The 19,142-nt window shown below is 43.8% G+C and overlaps 1 protein-coding gene across 4 annotated transcripts in view; it reads left to right on the top strand.

The window, feature by feature from the left end:
* aasdh (aminoadipate-semialdehyde dehydrogenase) overlaps nt 1–19,142 on the top strand; it is a 58,387-nt gene that overhangs the window by 25,913 nt on the left and 13,332 nt on the right. For 3 of the 4 annotated variants that reach the window (XM_033029111.1, XM_033029100.1, XM_033029118.1), the window contains 6 exons: nt 3,277–3,392; nt 5,695–6,568; nt 6,939–7,102; nt 14,370–14,495; nt 14,917–15,048; nt 15,652–17,357. In XM_033029111.1, coding sequence (XP_032885002.1) covers nt 3,277–3,392; nt 5,695–6,568; nt 6,939–7,102; nt 14,370–14,495; nt 14,917–15,048; nt 15,652–16,059 — 1,820 coding nt within the window. In that variant the 3' untranslated portion in view covers nt 16,060–17,357. Of the gene's footprint in view, nt 1–3,276; nt 3,393–5,694; nt 6,569–6,938; nt 7,103–14,369; nt 14,496–14,916; nt 15,049–15,651; nt 17,358–19,142 lie in introns of those variants that run through there. The other variant, XR_004413374.1, reaches the window with a different exon arrangement.

Below are 19,142 nucleotides of genomic sequence, written 5' to 3'. Positions count from 1 at the left end.
TCTCTCTCTCTGTCTCTCTCTCTGTCTCTCTCTCTGTCTCTCTCTCTGTCTCTCTCTCTGTCTCTCTCTCTGTCTCTCTCTCTGTCTCTCTCTCTGTCTCTCTCTCTGTCTCTCTCTCTGTCTCTCTCTCTGTCTCTCTCTCTGTCTCTCTCTCTGTCTCTCTCTCTGTCTCTCTCTCTGTCTCTGTCTCTGTCTCTGTCTCTGTCTCTGTCTCTGTCTCTGTCTCTCTCTCTGTCTCTGTCTCTCTCTCTGTCTCTGTCTCTCTCTCTGTCTCTGTCTCTCTCTCTGTCTCTGTCTCTCTCTCTGTCTCTGTCTCTCTCTCTGTCTCTGTCTCTCTCTCTGTCTCTGTCTCTCTCTCTGTCTCTGTCTCTCTCTCTGTCTCTGTCTCTCTCTCTGTCTCTGTCTCTCTCTCTGTCTCTGTCTCTCTCTCTGTCTCTGTCTCTCTCTCTGTCTCTGTCTCTCTCTCTGTCTCTGTCTCTCTCTCTGTCTCTGTCTCTCTCTCTGTCTCTGTCTCTCTCTCTGTCTCTGTCTCTCTCTCTGTCTCTGTCTCTCTCTCTGTCTCTCTCTCTGTCTCTCTCTCATCCTGGGACCTCTCCTCTCCATCCCGCACTGATCCTCATTCCCGCCTGTAGTGATCTCCCCATTCATCTTTTACTGATCCCCCATTCATCCTGTACTGAACCCCTCATTCATCCTGTACTGATCCCCTCATTCATCCTATTCTGATCCCCTCATTCATCCCGTACTGATCCCCTCATTCATCCCGTACTGATCCCCCATTCATCCTATGCTGATCCCCTCATTCATCCTGTACTGATTCCCCCATTCATCCTATACTGATCCCCTCATCCATCCCATACTGATCCCCCCCATTCAACACCACTGACATCCCGCGTGCTGTCCCCTCACAATAACGGCAAATCAATGCTCTTAATATGGAGTATCAGTACTGTAGTTATTTAATGAGCAACATTCACAACTATACGTTAGATTTATCCAGGTTTTACTTCTACAGTCGGTCATATACATCACAAATTTGGTCAGGAGATATTTCAGTTGAAATTTTAACGTTAATTCTGAAGTGGGAATGATGGAAACAGCGTTTATCAATAATGTTTTTTAAATCTGGTGCGTAAAAACTGGGTATCTTCATTGCTGTTCACAACACATACATCTAATCTGAATGTCCGGTAATGTGGCGTTTTGACACCTTTAAACATATTACCGAAAGAACATTTGCTGCAGTTAGTTGTCAAAGGAGAGACGTAATTTTGTAATTTTGCTAGCCCTTGCTGTCTCCTCCCCTTCCTTAACCCTCTAGCTGTCTCCTCCCACCCTCCCATCCGCCCGCCCTCGGGCTCCTCCTCCTCCTCCCCTTTTCCTTCTTTCTCCCCCCCCCCCCACCCCCCATCAGTCTGAAGAAGGGTTTCGGCCCGAAACGTCGCCTATTTCCTTCGCTCCATAGATGCTGCTGCACCCGCTGAGTTTCCCCAGCAATTTTGTGTACATTTGCTGCAGTTATGTCCTTTGGCCATCTCTTGTCAGTTAGTGTAATGTCAGATGGGCATAGTCGGTTTTAACAGCTATTATCATAAAATGCCTTTAGAAATGTCCTTGCAACCTGTATATTTTGTTATGGATACATTATGTGGGAAGCCAGAGTGTTTCTGTACCAATAGCAATAACGACCCATGCTATGGCCATGTCATATTTTCGGTCCTTCACAGAAATATGCTTGCATCAATCTGTGGTGTGCATGGTTAAGTATATATGTTACCATGGTCCAGGATTTATTGACACAGGTTGATCATACGCTGAATAATCCATCCACATTTTTGTTTGGAAGTGGAAAGAACTAATAGAAATTGCATGAATTGCAATGTGTAAAAAGAGGTGAAATATTGTATTATAATTTTGCTGCGTGTCATTGTGGTATATATCTTGTCTTGATTGGTGAATATGTTTAGTTTGTGAATTATTTGAAGCAGAAATAATATGTGAATGTAGACAAAAGTGCTGGAGAAACTCAGCGGATGCGGCAGCATCTGTGGAGCGAAGGAAACATGCAAAGTTTTGGGCCAAACCCCTTCTTCAGACTGATGGGTTTTGGCCTGAAACGTTGCCTATTTCCTTCGCTCCATAGATGCTGCCGCACCTGCTGAGTTTCTCCAGCACTTTTGTCTACCTTCGATTTTCCAGCATCTGCAGTTCCTTCTTGAACATGATATGTGAATGCTTCATTGAGCATAATTCCGACTGGTAACTACACACTTCGTCCGAGCACATTATCGCACGCGTCATGCAAACCGTCTTAAATGACCACCTAAACTGTCATTTGGCAACCTAAAAAGCTGTCACGGTTGCCCGGCTGGCAACAGGGAAAACAAGTTAAGTGAGAGCCCTGTTAAGCACCATAGGCTAATTTCCGCAACCGAAAACAAAATTGCTGAATTTACTCAGTAGGTTGGGCAGTATCTTGGCAGAAAGAAATAGAGTTAACTATTGAGGTTAATGACCTTTCAGCAGAACTGAAAAGTTGGAAATCAAACATGTTTTAAGTTGGAGAAAAGGAGTGTCAGATACAACAGACAGAATGTTTAAAACATGCTGGAAGCTAAGAGAGACTGAATGACAACATTGGTGGGGATGCCAGCTGGGAAAGGGTGGTGAAGGATTGTTAATTGCAGCTCATCGGTCTGAAAGATATGTAAGTAGAAGAAGACAAAAGATAATAGTGGATATTGATTTTTAACAAATCAAAACTGCTGGAATCGAAACACAGCAGTTGCAAGAAATCTGAAATATAAAAGAATACTGACAAAATTAAGCAGGTTGGGCAGAATCTGCGTTGATGCCTTTCATTAAAATCCATCCCTTCTGATACAAAATGAAAAGACTGGTTAGCTGAAATTGTTTAATTCATTGCATCTTGGTCAGTATGGATGAGTTGGGCTTCAGGGCTTGTTAACATACTACATGACTCTATTGACCACATTGGTGGGTGCAGGAATCAAATTTAGAATGTGTAACAGAGCTGGTTTCCTTCCCTGAAGTACATTGACCCAAGATGGGGTTTTTTAGGTTTAATTGTTGGCCTTTTTAAATTCTATGTATGTTGATTAACTGAACATTCTCCAGCAAATTTGGGAGAAGTTGAGTTGAACTCAAAGTTCCATATTGTTAATGTTGACTTTTGGATTAGCAGTCTTGTAATTTAACTACTATTATATTTATGCATCAAACAAGCTCATTTTTTAAATTATCCAATATAACTAGGCAAAATAGACCAACGCGCTTTGATTCGGATTTACCATGAAAAGACAAAGAGCTTAAATTCAGATCACATGCTGACGAAGAAAGAACTTTGGGAAGGTATTCATCGACTTTGGAAGGTAAGCTTTTTAGGATTTTACTACTAATGGCATAAATTTCTTATTTATATACAGGTACATCTGCTATAACGCAATAGTTGAGTTGTTAAAAACCTCACATTTTTAAACGTGTCAATGAGATAAAGGACGTTGGACTGGAGAGTTTCAGACTTGCAATAATAGTTATTTTTCCTGCAGAATTTGCAAAACTAAAGGTCTTTTTAATAGCTTTGTTTATTTTTTGTCACTGCAAACTAAAATTACTAACGGCTGTATGTTGCATTGTTTAATAGTATCATTGCACAAGTGTCAATAGAAGCTATAGCTTGTCAATTTTAATGTTCGCCTGTGGTGAAACTGGCAACTGTGCTTTTATGATCATTGTATCTATGGAAACAGTCTTTATTCGCATGGACTGTTTTTCACTAAGGTAGCTTTAATTTTCTGTTTGTCAATTTCCAAAGTAACTTCTTAGTCGTTCTCTCCTTCCTGATCAAAATCACATTACACTTAATTTGGTCTACGTATTTCAAGTAGTGTGTCCTAATTCATCACTTACATTATATCCAATTAGTGTTATGGAAAAGCACATTATAGTAGAACTACTTGTATTGATGTTAAGATTTTGAGAGGTGCCGTGAAAGAATTATTGACGAGTAATTGAATTGCATTTCAGAGATGGTAGTGATGGTGATAGATAAGTTTAGTGTGGTGGATGATGTGGCAATTGAGCGATAGATTTGCCCTTTGTTGAGCTTTGAATGTTGTGGAAGCTGGTTTTGCCTGGGCAGCAGAGAGTGTTGTATCATACTCCTGTTTTGTGCTCTTTAGATGGTGGAAAAGCTCTGGGGTAATGAGAGGTGATTCACTTACCAGAGAATGCCCAGCTGTTATCATAAGTTGTTATCATAACCATGATATTTATGTGGCAGATTAGTCTGTCATGGCATGAGTGTCTAGTGTGTTGTTGAAACTACATGTAGATGGTATTATATTATTCTCTTAACCGGTGAAATTATAGGCATGTCGGAAGTAGTTAATTAACTCATTGTGCAATAGTCAATCTCTGACTTGCTGCGATTGCCACACTATGTGGATAGTCATGTTTTGGTTCTGGTCAGTGGTGAATACCAGGATGTTGATGTTGGGCAACTATATGTTGAAGAAGGGTCTAAAGAAGGGTCTCGACCAGAAACATCACCTATTCCTTCGCTCCATAGATGCTGCCTCACCCGCTGAGTTTCTCCACCAAGTAAATTAACCAAGTGCTTAGCCTAGAAAATGTTTTTAATTGGTTTTGATCACATTTTCTTCAGGCATTATTGAGAAAAATCAGGTAAAGTCAATGCACTAAACAATGTAGTAAATTGACGTGTAGGAAGGAACAGGGAAATTGGCTATTTCTGTGGTTAAGGAAGAAACTGAGGGCTTTAAGGACTTCTTGGTGGGAATTGGAGATGTAGAGCGACTGAACATCCATTGATAATTGCATTTATGGTAAATATATATTGGCAAAAGTGCCATTCTACTCATTACAAAATTGACAGACGCCCGAATTTCTATGGATGTTTAAATATGGAATTCTTGGAGATCTTGTCAACAATGCGGCTTATCGACAGGCTGCGGTTAGTGTTAAACTCAGTTTGAGGCTCAGTGAAGAATTAGATGCTGCATCACCCGCTGAGTTACTCCAGCATTTTGTGTCTACTGAAGAATTCCAAAATTGGGTTACTTGCTTACCACTTACAAATTGAATCTGACCAAAGATTTAGCGTAGGTCTGAGAAGGCAGTACGTATGGATTTCAGTAGAAGAAAGTGTTTTTTATGATCTCTCCATTAGCTTATTAATTTTGACTATTTTGTAAGGTGCTGACAATTTTTATTAAAAAAAACTTTAATATTTTTTTCAAAACCTATTTTTCAGAAACAGTTAATGTTCTTTTGTAAATCGGAGCCTGTGCAGTTCTTGTTTAGTCAGGTGCTTGGTTGAAAATTCTGTCAGTTTTATTTCTGAATTTGTTAGTGTGGGTCATCATGTCTGCCCTTTTCATGCTACTATCATGTTAGCAGGAGAGAATAACATTAAAGGGCACAGGGTGGAAACATCTTCCAAAGTTTTCTCAAAGTCAATATAATTTATTTCAAATTGCATTTTATCTTTTACTTTCTGAAATAATTCTGAGGCTGGATAATGAGCAGCCAGTGAGGAGTAAAATACATGTCACAAAATATGAACTTACTTTGGCATGTTAGTATAACTAACAAAAATATACATCTAACACATGATCCATACAATTTCCTTGTTCAATTTTGTCTTTGCAGGTTGTTCTCCATCTTCCAGAAGATCATGCGGATGCTTCTGACCATTGCATGTTCCTATACAGTGGAGGGGATTCATTAAAAGCTTTGAGGCTTGTAGAAGAAATAGAGACACTTGTAAAACAAAGGATATTTGGACTTATTGAAGTAATTTTAAATAGCCCAGTTCTAGATATTTACAATTATATAAGCAATGCAATATTTTGTGAAATTGAGAAGAAGGAAAAACTTGGTGATAAAAGTAACAGAAGGACAACACCAAAAAAGATGAAAGATAAAAGTGCAGGATTTTATTCCAAACAAATTACCCAGTGGAAATCAATAACCATTAATGATAGCATTGCTACTATAAGTAGAGGGAGTCAGATCACAAAACTGCATGTAAATTTAAATTCTGATAACTCTGCAGATAAACTTGGTATACAAGAAGATAATGTGCTGACTGATGGTGATTCAAATGGAGAGGAAAAGAAGGGACTTAATTTTTTGAATTTGCCTGAAAATATGAATGAAAACATATCATTAACTGAAGAAAAAATGCCACTCAAGAATAACTGGTTGGAGTTGTTTGGAAACCAAATAGTAAATCCATTACATGGTGATGAGAAATTCATCCCAGATAATCTCTCATCTTATCGTGGAACTATATCATTTAAAGTTAGATGGAAGTCTGACACTGCGAAATGTGTGGATGCATCTCCTCTCCTGGTGATATCGGGGAATAATGGCACAGATGTAACCGTGTACATTGGATCTCACTCTCACAGGCTGCAAGCAATTGATATTTTTTCTGGAGAAATAAAATGGGAGAGGATTCTTGGAGATCGGATTGAGTCGTCTGCTTGTTTGTCCAGATGTGGAAACTTTATTATCGTGGGTATGAAACAAGACATTTACCGTTTATGCCATACTTTAATAATTGAAACAAGAAATGGAGAATTATGACATTAGGATCCAGAATCTAAATTGAATACGCTTATTTGCAAAAACAAATTGTCAAATCCCATATATATTTAAATTAAATGATAAAAATTAAAGCAAAACCATTTGTGCCAGTGCTGTATAGATACATCACAAGTAGAAGGTAACATTTTGCAAAGACAGCTTTTTTTCCACTGTGTGATCCTTAAAAAGGGTAGAAACTGCAAGACCAATAATTAGCCGAAAATGTTTCATGTACCTGATATAGACAGTGTACCATTTGAAACCAAGTGGCTAGTAATCATATTATGTGATTTATTTTTCAGGTTGCTACGATGGTTACATATATGTACTGAGAAGAGTAGATGGGGAAACATACTGGACTTTTTACACACAGAATTCAGTGAAAAGTTCTCCTATTGTAGACCCTGACTTGGGATTGGTCTTCATTGGATCACACGACCAACATGTCTATGCTTTGGATATTCTTGTAAGCAGTCCCTCTATTTATTTATTTATTTATTTATTTATTTATCTATTCATTATGAAAACACAGTTGAAAGAAATTATATTTGTTTCATTTTGAAATATTGCATTTTATTGGTCTTATGGGAAAATATACTTCTTTAATTACTTATAGTGCCAGTTAGGAGTAAAACCCTTGGAAAGCTGTGGACACAAGTAATATAAATTTGGTACTTTCCCAGATCAGCACAGAAGTCAGACTTTTGTCATTCCAGGTATGGGCAACAGATTTTTGTGCGAGCTGAAATTTGTAAAGATTGGAAGGGAAGGAGACTACTGTAATAGTTAAACTTTAAGGGAGCTAAATGCTGAAGGGTTTCAGTGCAAGATAAATTATGGCAAGGCCATTGCCATAACAAAGCTGATTGTGTGCCAGGTATTTTGTGTTCTTAAGGCAATGGAGCAGAATTAGGCCATTCGTACCATCGAGTCCACTCCACCATTCAATCATGGCTGATCTATTTTTCCCTCTCAATCCCATTCTCCTTCCATCTCCCTATAACATTTGACACCCTTACTAATCAAGAACCTGTCTATCTCTGCTTTAAAAATACCCAATTACTCGGCCTCCGCAGCCTTCTGTGGCAATGAATTCCTAAGATTTACCACCTTCTGGCTAAAGAAATGCCCCTTCATCTCTTTCTAAAAGTATGTCCTGTTATTCGAAGGCTGTGCCCTCTGGTTCTTGACTCTCCCACTAGTGGAAACCTTCTCTTCACATCCACTCTATCCAGGCCTTTCATTATTTGGTAAATTTCAATGAGATCCCTCTCCTCATCCATCTAAACTCCAGCGAATGCAGGCCCAGAGCAGTCAAACACTCCTCGTACGTTAACCCAATCATCACCAGGATCTTTCTCATAAATCTCCTTGGATCCTCTCAAATGCCAGCAAATCCCTCCTCAGACGGGCCTCAAAACTGCTCACGATACACCAAATGTGGTCTGACCTGCGCCCTATAAAGTCTCACCATTACATCCCTGCTTTTATATTCTAATCCTCCTGAAATAAATGCTAACTTTGCATTTGTATTCCTTATTACCATAGCCTTACATCTTGTTTAGCAGTCTCATGTATGACGCCATATCAAAGCCTTCTGAAAAATCTGTTAACAACATCCACTGACTCTCCTTTGTCTGTCCTGCTATTTACTTCCTCAAACCTTTGCAAGATTTCTCAAGGCTTTTAAAGGTTAAACTAAACTGTGGGACCCGTTGGGTCCCATTCTCACGCGGGAGGGCTGGTCCCTCAACGCAATTTTCCACCACTCATGCGTAGCCCCCAACTGCGCAGGCATGGCTGATGGGTTCCCATTGTGACGCCCGTGATCCCCTTACCCCCCCACTCCGCCCCTTGTCCTTCCCCCTCCACGCACTCACTCCATCCCCCCCCCTCAACCCCACCCCCATCCACTCTTAGCGGCTCTCCAGTGGCGCAGCTATTCCAGCCCATTGGGTTTCCATTGTGACGTAGAACACGCAGGTATTACTGTGCAGGCGCAGCTGACGGGCAAGGCAAGTGGAAAAGGGATTTATTAAAGTAAAATGTGAATAGCTCTTAAAATATAACAACAATTTAAACGTTAAAGATGAGATTTATTCAGTCCATTTTTTCTTGTTTTGCCTCTTGTTGCGTTCAGCAGCCGGGGGAGGGGGACGGCTTCACGCGAGGGCTATCAGGGGCCGGTGGGTGAGTGTCCTGCAGCTTGGAATGGGGCACGGCTTCAAGCGGGGCTGTCGGGGGCCGATGGGTCGCTGTCGTGGCCTACCGCTGCCGCTCCCCACTGGCTGCAGGCGCGGATCGGTGGGGAGCATCCTGCAGCGGGGGATGGGGACAGCTTCAGGCAGGGACTGGCGGGGGGGGGGGGCAGGCGCGTCCTGCAGCTGGGGACGAGATGACTTCAGGCGAGAGCCGGTGGGTGGAGCGTCCTGCAGTGGGGAGGGGGGCGGCTTCAGGGGGGGGGGGGAGAGCGACCTGCAGCCGGTTGAGGGGGACAGCTACAGGCGTGTGCTGGTGGGGAGAGGGGGGAGCGCTGCCGTGGCCTACCGTTGCCTACTCCTGCCACTGCTGTGGCTTACCGCTGCCACTGGCTACCGCTGCTGTGGCCTGCCGCTGCCAATCGCTCTCATGGCCTATCGCTCTCATGGCCTATCACTGTCATGGCCTGCCGCTAACGCTCCCCACCGGCTTCAGGCAGGGGCCCGTTGGGAGGGGGGGGAGGAGTGTCCTACAGCCAGAGAAGGGGGACGGCTTCAGGTGGGGGCTGTCGGGGGCCAGTGGGGGGGAGAGCATCCTGCAGCCACGGCAGGGGCAGGGCTTCAGACGGGGGCCTTGGGGGTGGGGGTAGCGTCCTGCAGCCGACGGAAGGAGATGGCTTCAGGCGGGGGCTGTCGAGGGCCGATGTGGGGGGGCGCGTCCTACAGCCGGGGGAGGGGAATGGCTACAGGCGGGGGCTGGTGAGGGGAGAGCGTCATGCAGCCAGGAGAGGGGGACGGCTTCAGTCGGGGGCCGATGGGGGGGGGGGAACGACCTACAGCTGGGGGAAGGGGACGGCTTCAGGCGGGGGCTGTCGGGGGCCGGTGGAGGGGGGGGCGCAAAGCATACTGCAGCCGGGGAAGGGGGGCGGCTTCAAGCGGGGGTTGTCGAGGGCCGATGCGGGGGTAGCGTACTGCAGCTGGGGGAGGGGAACAGCTTCTGGTGGGGGCTGTTGGGGACCGGTGAAGGAGAGCTTCCTGCAGCTGGGGGAGGGGACTTTCTGCATGGCTAGTACGGGTGTTGTGGGCTGAAGGGACTGGTTTCCAGAGGGCAAGTAGGGGAGCAGGGAGACTTCAGGGGACGGCTTCAGGCGGGGCCTGCCAGGGGCCCCTGCCGCAGTCGTGGCCTATCGCTGCCGCTGCTGCTGCTGTGGCCTATCGCTGTCGTGGGCTGCCACTGCCTGTCGCTACTGTGGCCTGCCGCTGCCTATATCTGTCGTGGCCTGCCGCTGCCTATATCTGTCGTGGCCTGCTGCTGCCGCTGCCGTGACCGTGGCCTATCGCTGCTGTGGCCTGTCCCTGCCGTGGCCTACCGCTGCTGCTCCCCACCGGCTTCAGGCGTGGAGCATCCTTCAGCCAGGGACGGTTTCGGGCGGGGGTCGGTGGGGGTTGGGGTGTGTGGAGGGGGGGGGGGGGGTAGCGTCCTGCAGCTGGGAACGGGACAGCTTCAGGTGGGGGAGGGAGCGTCCTGCAGCTGGGGACGGGGACGGCTTTAGGCTGGGCCAGCGTGAGCATTCTGTAGCCGGGGGACAGGTCGACTTCAGGTAGGGGCTGGCGGGGAACGTCCTGCAGCTAGGTGAGTGGGGGGGGCGGCTTCAGGCGGGGTCTGTCGGGGGGGGGGGGGGGTGGAGTGCCGCCGTGGCCTACCGCTGAGGGGCGTGGGGGGGGGTGGGGGTGTGGGCGGGTCTGGTGTAGGGGGGGGGATGGGTAGTGGGTGGGGTACCTGTGGGGGAGCGATGGGTGTGTGGGGGGGAGGGCGTGTGTGTGGTAAGGAGGGGCGGGGTGTGTGGTAGGCGGGGGAGGGCAGTGGGTAGGCTCAGCGGCCCCGGGCCCCGGGTCAGATCGCACTCACCGGCTCCAGGACCCGGCTCCGGACTCACTCAACGGCTCCCGGTCCTGACCTCAATCAGCGGCTCCCGTCCCCGGATCCTGCCAAACTCAATGGTTCCTGGCCCCGGCTCTGACCTCATTAACTGGCTCACCCCCCAGACACAGCCCCCCCCGGACACAGCCCCCCGCGTCCGCGAACACAGCCCCCCGCGTCCGCGAACACAGCCCCCCTCGTCCGCGAACACAGCCCCCCTCGTCCGCGAACACAGCCCCCCTCGTCCGCGAACACAGCCCCACTCGTCCGCGAACACAGCCCCCCTCGTCCGCGAACACAGCCCCCCGCGTCCACGAACACAGCCCCTCCCCTCCCCCCGACACAGCCCGCCCACACTCTGCTCACTCCGCTCCTTCAGCTTTATTCTCTTTGCCGCTGGTGATTGACAGTGGGTGCCGGAAGGGGCGTCGCTGTCCCGGCGAATGACAGGAGAGAAGTGCAATAACTTTTCTAATATTTCACCGATTGGAACAAAGCTTAGTGCACTTGCAGCACAGGAGAATGGCGAGTAAGGTGGCAAAAAATCATAGCGCTATCGGGTACCGTTTTTGCTCAATGTAAAAACAACGCAAACCGGAAGAGGACAAGATGAGTTAGTTAAGTATGAAAGATTGGGAGAATTCAGGTCTAGCGTATTCCTGGCAGAGTGAAGGGCAAGGCTGGTAGATTTAGAGATTTTGGGACAGTAGAAAAAAGGTGTATGTCAGGTACAGAAAGCCCGGATCAAGCAAATCCATTGGAAGAATATAAGATATGTAGGTGGATATAAAAAACGGAAATCAAGAGGGCAAAATGAGGACATGATATAGCTTTGGAATTACAGGTATATTAAGAGCAAAATGATAACGTGAGTGACTGGCTCTCTTAGGGATCAATGTGGTTAACCGACAGGGGAAGGGAGCAGAAGACAGGAGAGTGACTGATGTTGGACCTTTATTTAAAAAGGATTGCAAGCAAAAGGATCAACAGACAAGTGAACCTGACAGCAGTGATGGGTATGTTACGGGAGGAGATTCTGAGGCACTGGGTCCACCACATTTAGATAGGCAGGGATTGATTGGGGATAGTCAGCATGACTTTGTGTGCGCCCTCTCAAATTTAATCACTTTTTGAAGTGATAACCAAGAGGATTCTGATTGAGTGCATAGTCAGAGCTGCCATGTAGTACTTATTTTCCGTATTTTGTACAGAAATGCGATTAGAATACAGATGAATGATTTTGTGTTAAGTATGGATTTTAAATACGGAGTTCAGTTTAAATATGGAATTCAGTTCAGTCTGAAAAAGGGTCTCGACCAGAAACGTCACCCATTCCTTCTCTCCAGAGTCGCTAGCCTGTCTGCTCCAGGTTTAAACAGAGCGCTGTCAGTTTAACTCGTGGGAATTTAAACGAAGAGTTGTCGGCTACAGCGCTCTGGGTTCTAAAAATAGCGCTACCAGCTGGAGCGCTATGGGCTTTAAACATAGCGCTATGATCCAAGACTGTTCAGGAAAATTCTCGTATAACAATGGAATTCTCTTTCTCAGTGGTAGTTGACTGTTTTTTTTCATCTCTTTTTCTTATTTTTAGTTAGTTTAGTGTTTTGTTTTGAGGAGTTCTAGCTTTTTTATGTGTGGGGGAGGGGGGGGGGGAGGGGGAAACTAATTTTCAGGGTCCCTACCTGGTCGGAGATGCAGCTTTTCTCCGGGCTGCAGCTTCGACCCGTCCCCGCGGCCTACCAGCGGGCCTGGAGCGGCGTCTCCTGAGGGGACCGCCTGGAGCTTCGGCGGCGGCACCGGCTCAGCAGCGGCGGCGGCACCAGCTCAGCGGCGGCGGCACCGACTCAGCAGCGGCGGCGGCGGCACCGGCTCGGCGGCGGCGGCACCGGCGGCAGCGGTACCGGCTCGGCATCGGCGGCGGCGGAGCTGCGGGTTGGAGGACGGCGGTGCAGTGCTGGAGCGCCATTGCGGGGCTGGCGGTGACTTCGCTGAAACTCCGGTAACTGGAGCTGGGTCCGTTGCGGAGCTGCGGGTCTGTGGAGCGGCTGCGGGCGGCGGCGCTGAACTTTCCATTGGGAGCCTGGGATCTCTTGATGAGATCGCCAGTTGAGCTCCATTGGGCGCGGCCCTGTCGGCTCCGGAAGCCACGGTCTCGAGTAAGGAGGCCCGACTATGGGTGGACATGGGGATGGGACTGGACTTTGTGCCTTTCCCCACAATGGGAACCATTGTGGGGGGATGTTTTGATGTTGAAACTATCTATTACTGTCATGTTGTATTCTTTTTTTTTTATGTGCTGCATGGCAAAAAGAATTTCACTACACCTAAAGGTGTATGTGACCAAATAAATTTGAACTTTGAACTTTGACCCTTTGATTATTTTTCAGGCAGTGGTAGAATTCTGGATAAGCCTAGTGGTGACAGGTTACCAGTGGGATTGCAGTTACATTGGGATTGGCCTTGATTTTACAGAATGGTGGGTGGGCTCAAGTGGGAGAGAGGGAGAGGATGGGGAGGGGAGGGAGGGAGAGAGGGAGGGCGTGAGGGATGGAGAGAGGAAGGAGGGGGAGAGACAGAGAGGGAGCGAGGGAGGGAGAGGGAGGTATCCAAAATGGCTTGTACATTAACACCTGGTGCTAAAAGCAGGAAGCAACCGTTCAAACAGCAGTATACAAAGAGATGGCAATTAATGCACTATCAAGTAAGGTGCGGAGAAGACGTGTCAATTGGTAGCAAAGTTATGCATTCTTGTACTCTTACATGGGTATGACTGCACATAATTTTTTTTTAAATTTCGGCAAAATGGCACCACGCAAAGATAATGGTTTCCTCAGCAAAATACTGATTTTCAGGTACTATAATACTGAAATGCTCTGACAAAACTGGGCATCTCTGCATAAGTGGTGGACATTATCTATATGGACTTTGGCAAGGTCTACGACAAGGTCCCGCATAGAAGATTGGGCTGGAAGGTTAGATCACAGGGATCCAGGCTGAGCTGACTAACTGAATTAAAAATTGCCTTGATGGAAAAAGTCAGAAAATGGTAAATGGGGATCTTTTTCTGATTGGAGGCTGTAACAAGTTGTGTGCCATAGGATCTGTGCTGGATCCACTGTTTGTCAATTATATTAACAATTTGGATGACAATGTAGTTAACGTGATTAGTAAATTTGCAGATGCCACCAACATTGGCGGTATAGTGGACAGTGAGAAAGGCTATATAAGTTAACAAAAAGTTTACATGGAGTTTAACTCTGGCAGGTGTGAAGAGATGCATTTTGCGAAGTCAAATAGGGCAGTACTTAAACCGAAAACGGTCGGGCCCTGGAGAGTGTTTTTGAACAGAGAGATCTATGGGTACAGGTATACACGGAGTACCTGAAAATAGTGACATAAGCAGAAGGTGGAGAAGAAGGCATTTGACATGCTTGCCTTCATCAGAAAGGGTATTAAATTCAGGAGTTGGGATGTCATTCTACAGTTGTACAACATGTTGGTGAGACCACGTTTGGAGTAGACTATTATTTGTTATCAAAAGCAAAAAGTTTATTGTTTTAAGTATCTTAACTAATATACTGTACATTCAAAGATTTTTCTTTTTCCATGAATAGGATAAAGTCTGTGCCTGGAAATTGCACTGTGGCAGAGGTGCTGTGTTCTCAACTCCTTATTTGAACAAATCGCCAAGGCTACTTTATGTGGCAACTCTTGGGGAATCATTGATTGCTGTCAATCCAGTAAGCATATATTATGTGTGCTTCACCATCCTTCACTCTGTTACAACATTATGTCTGAGGATCCTATTTAGTTAAAATAATACATGCAATTAGAAAAAAAATGTTACTGGAATGATATTGCATTTGGGACAATTTAAAGAATTGCTGTATTAATTGAACTAAATTATGATTTGAATTTGTAACGTTAACACTGCTGAACATATAATAAAGACTCAATTAACGTCAGGTACCTCACACTTCCATTTAGATTAATTAATTTATGGACATATCATGTACCTAGTATGTTTTTCTCATGAGGGCTTATATATGGATGATTAAAGTGAAAGTAAATTTAATTAAGACTTAAAACAATATTTTTTTGCAATCATCAATGAATATAAAGGAGAATCAGTTGTGCTGAGGCTCTTCTTTTTTTAATCAGGACTCCGGAAGTACGGTCTGGAAACGTTCCTGTGGCAAGCCCTTATTTTCTTCCCCACAGTGTACTTCTCGGTCTGTGTATATAGGTTGTGTTGATGGGAGCCTGCATTGCTTTAGCCACAATGGTGATCAGGTACTGTTTGTGTACTTTTATACGTACATTTAAATGCCTAATAAATATTTAGACAGTAGCTGATTAAGCTTAGTCACATTTTAATATATGTCTTAAAATAAGTAATGTATGTCTTAAAATAAGTAACGATGTTCTTGGCCTTATTGTTCCAGATTTTAATTTGTGCAATAGTTCTAGATTATGTTGAGATATGATTAAAAATAGTTAATTAATACATTTGTAAAGCCGGCGGGATAGTTCACTTGGATGACAAACTAGTCTGAATCCGAAGGCAGTGGATTCATGGGTCTCCTCAAAGATTTGAGTCAATAATCTTAAATTAACTCTTCAGTGCAATAATGAGGACAGTTTGCACTCTCAGAACTGAGACCCAATCCCTAGTAAACATAGACCTATTGAAGAAAAGCAGGAGAGTTCTCCTCTCTGTCCAATATGCATCTTTCAGAACTCCTTGCCAAACAACATTCTTGTGCTTTTTCATTTAGCTGCAAAGCAATAGACTCCACTTAAGAAGCAGAATTGTTCATGATGTTGTGAAGATTTAAACTGTTATATAAGTAAAATTTCTTCTTGTAAAATAACAATATTATTTTTCCTTTGAAGCTGTGGCAGTTTTCAACAGGAGGCCCTATTTTTTCTTCACCATGCATCTACCACTTTTCTGCAACAAAACAGAAAATAATATTTGGATCTTATGACTCTTTTGTGTACTGCTTGAATGAAGATGGAGATCTTGTGTGGAAGTTTGAAACAAGCAAGCAAGTATATGCAGTTCCATTTCTTTATCCCAACTCCGATTTTAATGGCAGGACATTGGTTGCTGTGATGTCCACAGATGGAAGTTTATGGATCCTTGTTGCTGCAACAGGAGAATTGATTACTTCATATTCCCTTCCAGGTGAAGTCTTTTCTTCACCAGTCATATGGGAAAATAAACTTATTGTAGGTTGCAGAAATAACTATGTGTACTGTGTGGAGATGTCTACACTAGAAGAAAAAAGCCCTAGATGAAAATGAGTAGTGTGGCCATACTTAGAGCCTGACTCACTGAGTTACTCCAGCACTTTGTATCGTTTTCTGGATAGGCTGGGACTGTTTTGCCTGGAGCAAAGAGGCCGAGAGGTGACCTTATAGAAATTTAGAAAATCATGAGGGGCAAAGATATGGCGAATAGTTAGTCTTTTTTCCAGGATAGGTGAGTGAAAAACTAGAGGGCATAGATGAAAGGGGAAAGACTTAAAGACGAACTGAAGGACAAACTTTTCACACAAGATGATGGGAACATGGAAGTGGATGCCAGGTTGTGGTACACCCAACACATTGTTCAAAATGTGTTTTGAAAATGACATTTGGACAGGTTCATGGATAGGAAAGGTTTAGAGAGATATATACCGAACATGGGGGAATGCGACTATCTCTGGTTAGCAATGGACAAGTTGGGAAGGACTTGTTACCATGCTGTATAACACTGTGACTGTGAGTCTATTACACGGATCTGTTGATTATAGTAAAGACTCATTTGGACTTTACAAAGTCTCTTTATGTCACGTAAAAGGTGAAGAAAAATAACATTTGTTGGTTCACCTTTCCTCATTACATATTATTATGCTCAAACAATCACAACATAGGGGCATACATGATTAACCTATTTTAATGGCTTGAATTTCATAATGAGTTCTGAAGACATCGGTGCTTCATTGTCCACCTGTACAAAATTCAAGAGGCAAGACCAGCAGACTTTGTAACAAAGCTCATTTTAAGGACACATTAGAAGTTCAAACAAAATTTAATTTATTGACCATTGGCGCAGCAACATCTTAAAAATTCAGAGCACTAAAATTATCTTTATACTAATAAAGTATTTGTGTTTTCATTCGAGTGGAATTATGTCAATGTTATTTTTACTGTGAAGTTTCTATAGATCTGTTTATTTATTTGCATGGAATAGAATTGGACTGAATTATAATGTATTAAAATAGTTATTGTTATTGTAAACAATATTAATGTGTTTTAAACAAGTTGCTGCAGCAACTCAGTGGTTAGGCAATATCTGAGGAGGCAGTGGGATGGTTTTTTAATATTCCGCGTCGTGACTTTCGTCTGCCATGAGTTCTAATGCAGGATCTTGACCCAAAATCTTGACGTTTACCTCCGCAGGTATTGTTTGACTTGCTGAGTGTCTCCAGCAGTTTGTTCTTTTTGCTCCAGCAGTCTCTTGTATCTCCTCTTAATATGTTTCACTTCATTGTGACCATAATTAGAATCATTCTTCAAAATGATGGAACAAATAAAGGCCTTAATTGTGTAAATCTTTTTGGGGAGCTTTTCATATCCAATTGCATTGGTGAAACATAGGCAACTACATTGACACTGGATTAAAGTCTTAGAAATCATTACTGTAATATTATGGAACCACTTTCACAGAGTCTGCATCCGTAAGCCTAACACTGCCTTTGAAGTGCAACGAGATGCCAGTAACAAATGCAGAACTTGTTAACGAAGTTCATATTGAAAGCTAGCACACTACTTGGTGTATGTATACCCTCACCTGCTGTTGGATAGAATCCAGCTCTAGCTCACAGATAGAAGAATACATGAATGTTGCTCCATGGTAATGATGGAATTTCTGCTATATGGTGCTTGGGAGTAGTTGACTATGTTCCCCATTTACACTGAGTTCATGATTATGATTTGTGCTTTTGACTCATTTGGAGAGAATGTGTTATATTGGCAAGGCTAGCATTTCTTAACCAATCCCTAATAAACTGAGTAGGCAGTGCCAACTTTGAACCGCTACAATCTTTCTAGTTAAGGTATCCTCAAAGTCGTTTTTGAGTTGTGAGTTGCAGGCCTTAGACCCAATAGATTTGTTTAGGTTTATTATTGCCACATATACCGAGGTACAGTGAAAAGCTGTTTTGTATGCTATCCAAACAAGATCAGATAATATTGTACATACAATTTGCAAATTTAAGTACAATAGATAAAAGGTAGATATTGAAAGATCAATAATTATAGCTCTGTTTGCATTGCTCATTATTTAGGGCACATAGAAAAGATGGTATGCCCATGACCTTGCTACCCTTATTCTCTAAGTAGGTTGTAGGTTTGAGATGTGGTCAGAAATTTGGCAAGTTGATGAACAGCGTCCAGGAAATATTTCATATGCAATCATGTTACATTGGGGATGGAGAGTTGGAATGATCCATTATGTCCCAAATGAGCAGTGATTGATTTGACTCTATAATCTTTGCAGTGAAAATATTCTCAAAATACTCAGCCTCTGGCCCAGGCTAAAATCAAACATGACATTCAACCACAGCACACACCCAAGCACTTGCAATCCCTGTTATCCATCAATTAAACTTTGCAACCTCTATATATCAAGTGTTCCTTCTGATCAATCACTCGTTAGCATCTGAAATTACCACTTTGGAAGCTGTAACAATTCAATGACTGTGGTGTTAAGGGAAGTTGTATGAATGAAGGACGTGTGGTCTGAAACAAGATGGGGTGATTACATTTTGATATCATCAGAAATGAAATGATTGATTTGTGAGTTCCCTCATAGCTATTTTGCACAACTGAAACTGTACTTGCAGCTGAATCTGTTGTGAAATTGTAACATTTGTGGAATGTAACAAACTGGAATGTGGTGCTTCATGCAACGTTTGAACTCGGTAGCAGTTTGATTTTGCATGCAGGAAAGATGCAAGATGATTTGCATTACAGGCTGTCCCCGGGTAACAAATGAGTTTTTGCTGATGTCAATAAGTTGATTTTGTCTGTAAGTTGGAAAAGAATCACAAAACTCGCTCAGTATGGTAACAGTATCTCAACAGTAATGCGATGAATTGCATCAAAAGCACACAGGCCTGATAAGAAAGAAGCATTGCTAAAAGTGGAGAGAGAGGAAATTAGTTCTGCAGGTTGTAGGAACAAAAGATACACAAGATTTTTGATTTATTAATATTATTGGAGCTTGAATGTATGGTTTAGGCCATTCGGGACCCGAAACTGCCTGCAACCAAATTTCTCAATTGTTCAATATATCAAATAATTGTAGCTTGTCTTTGGTACAATGTTTGAGACCA

Source organism: Amblyraja radiata, chromosome 1 (genome assembly GCF_010909765.2).
Source record: "Amblyraja radiata isolate CabotCenter1 chromosome 1, sAmbRad1.1.pri, whole genome shotgun sequence".
Lineage (NCBI taxonomy): Eukaryota > Metazoa > Chordata > Chondrichthyes > Rajiformes > Rajidae > Amblyraja > Amblyraja radiata.
The sequence above is the reverse complement of the archived record's forward strand: the minus strand, read 5'-3'. Positions and strand labels throughout refer to the sequence as shown.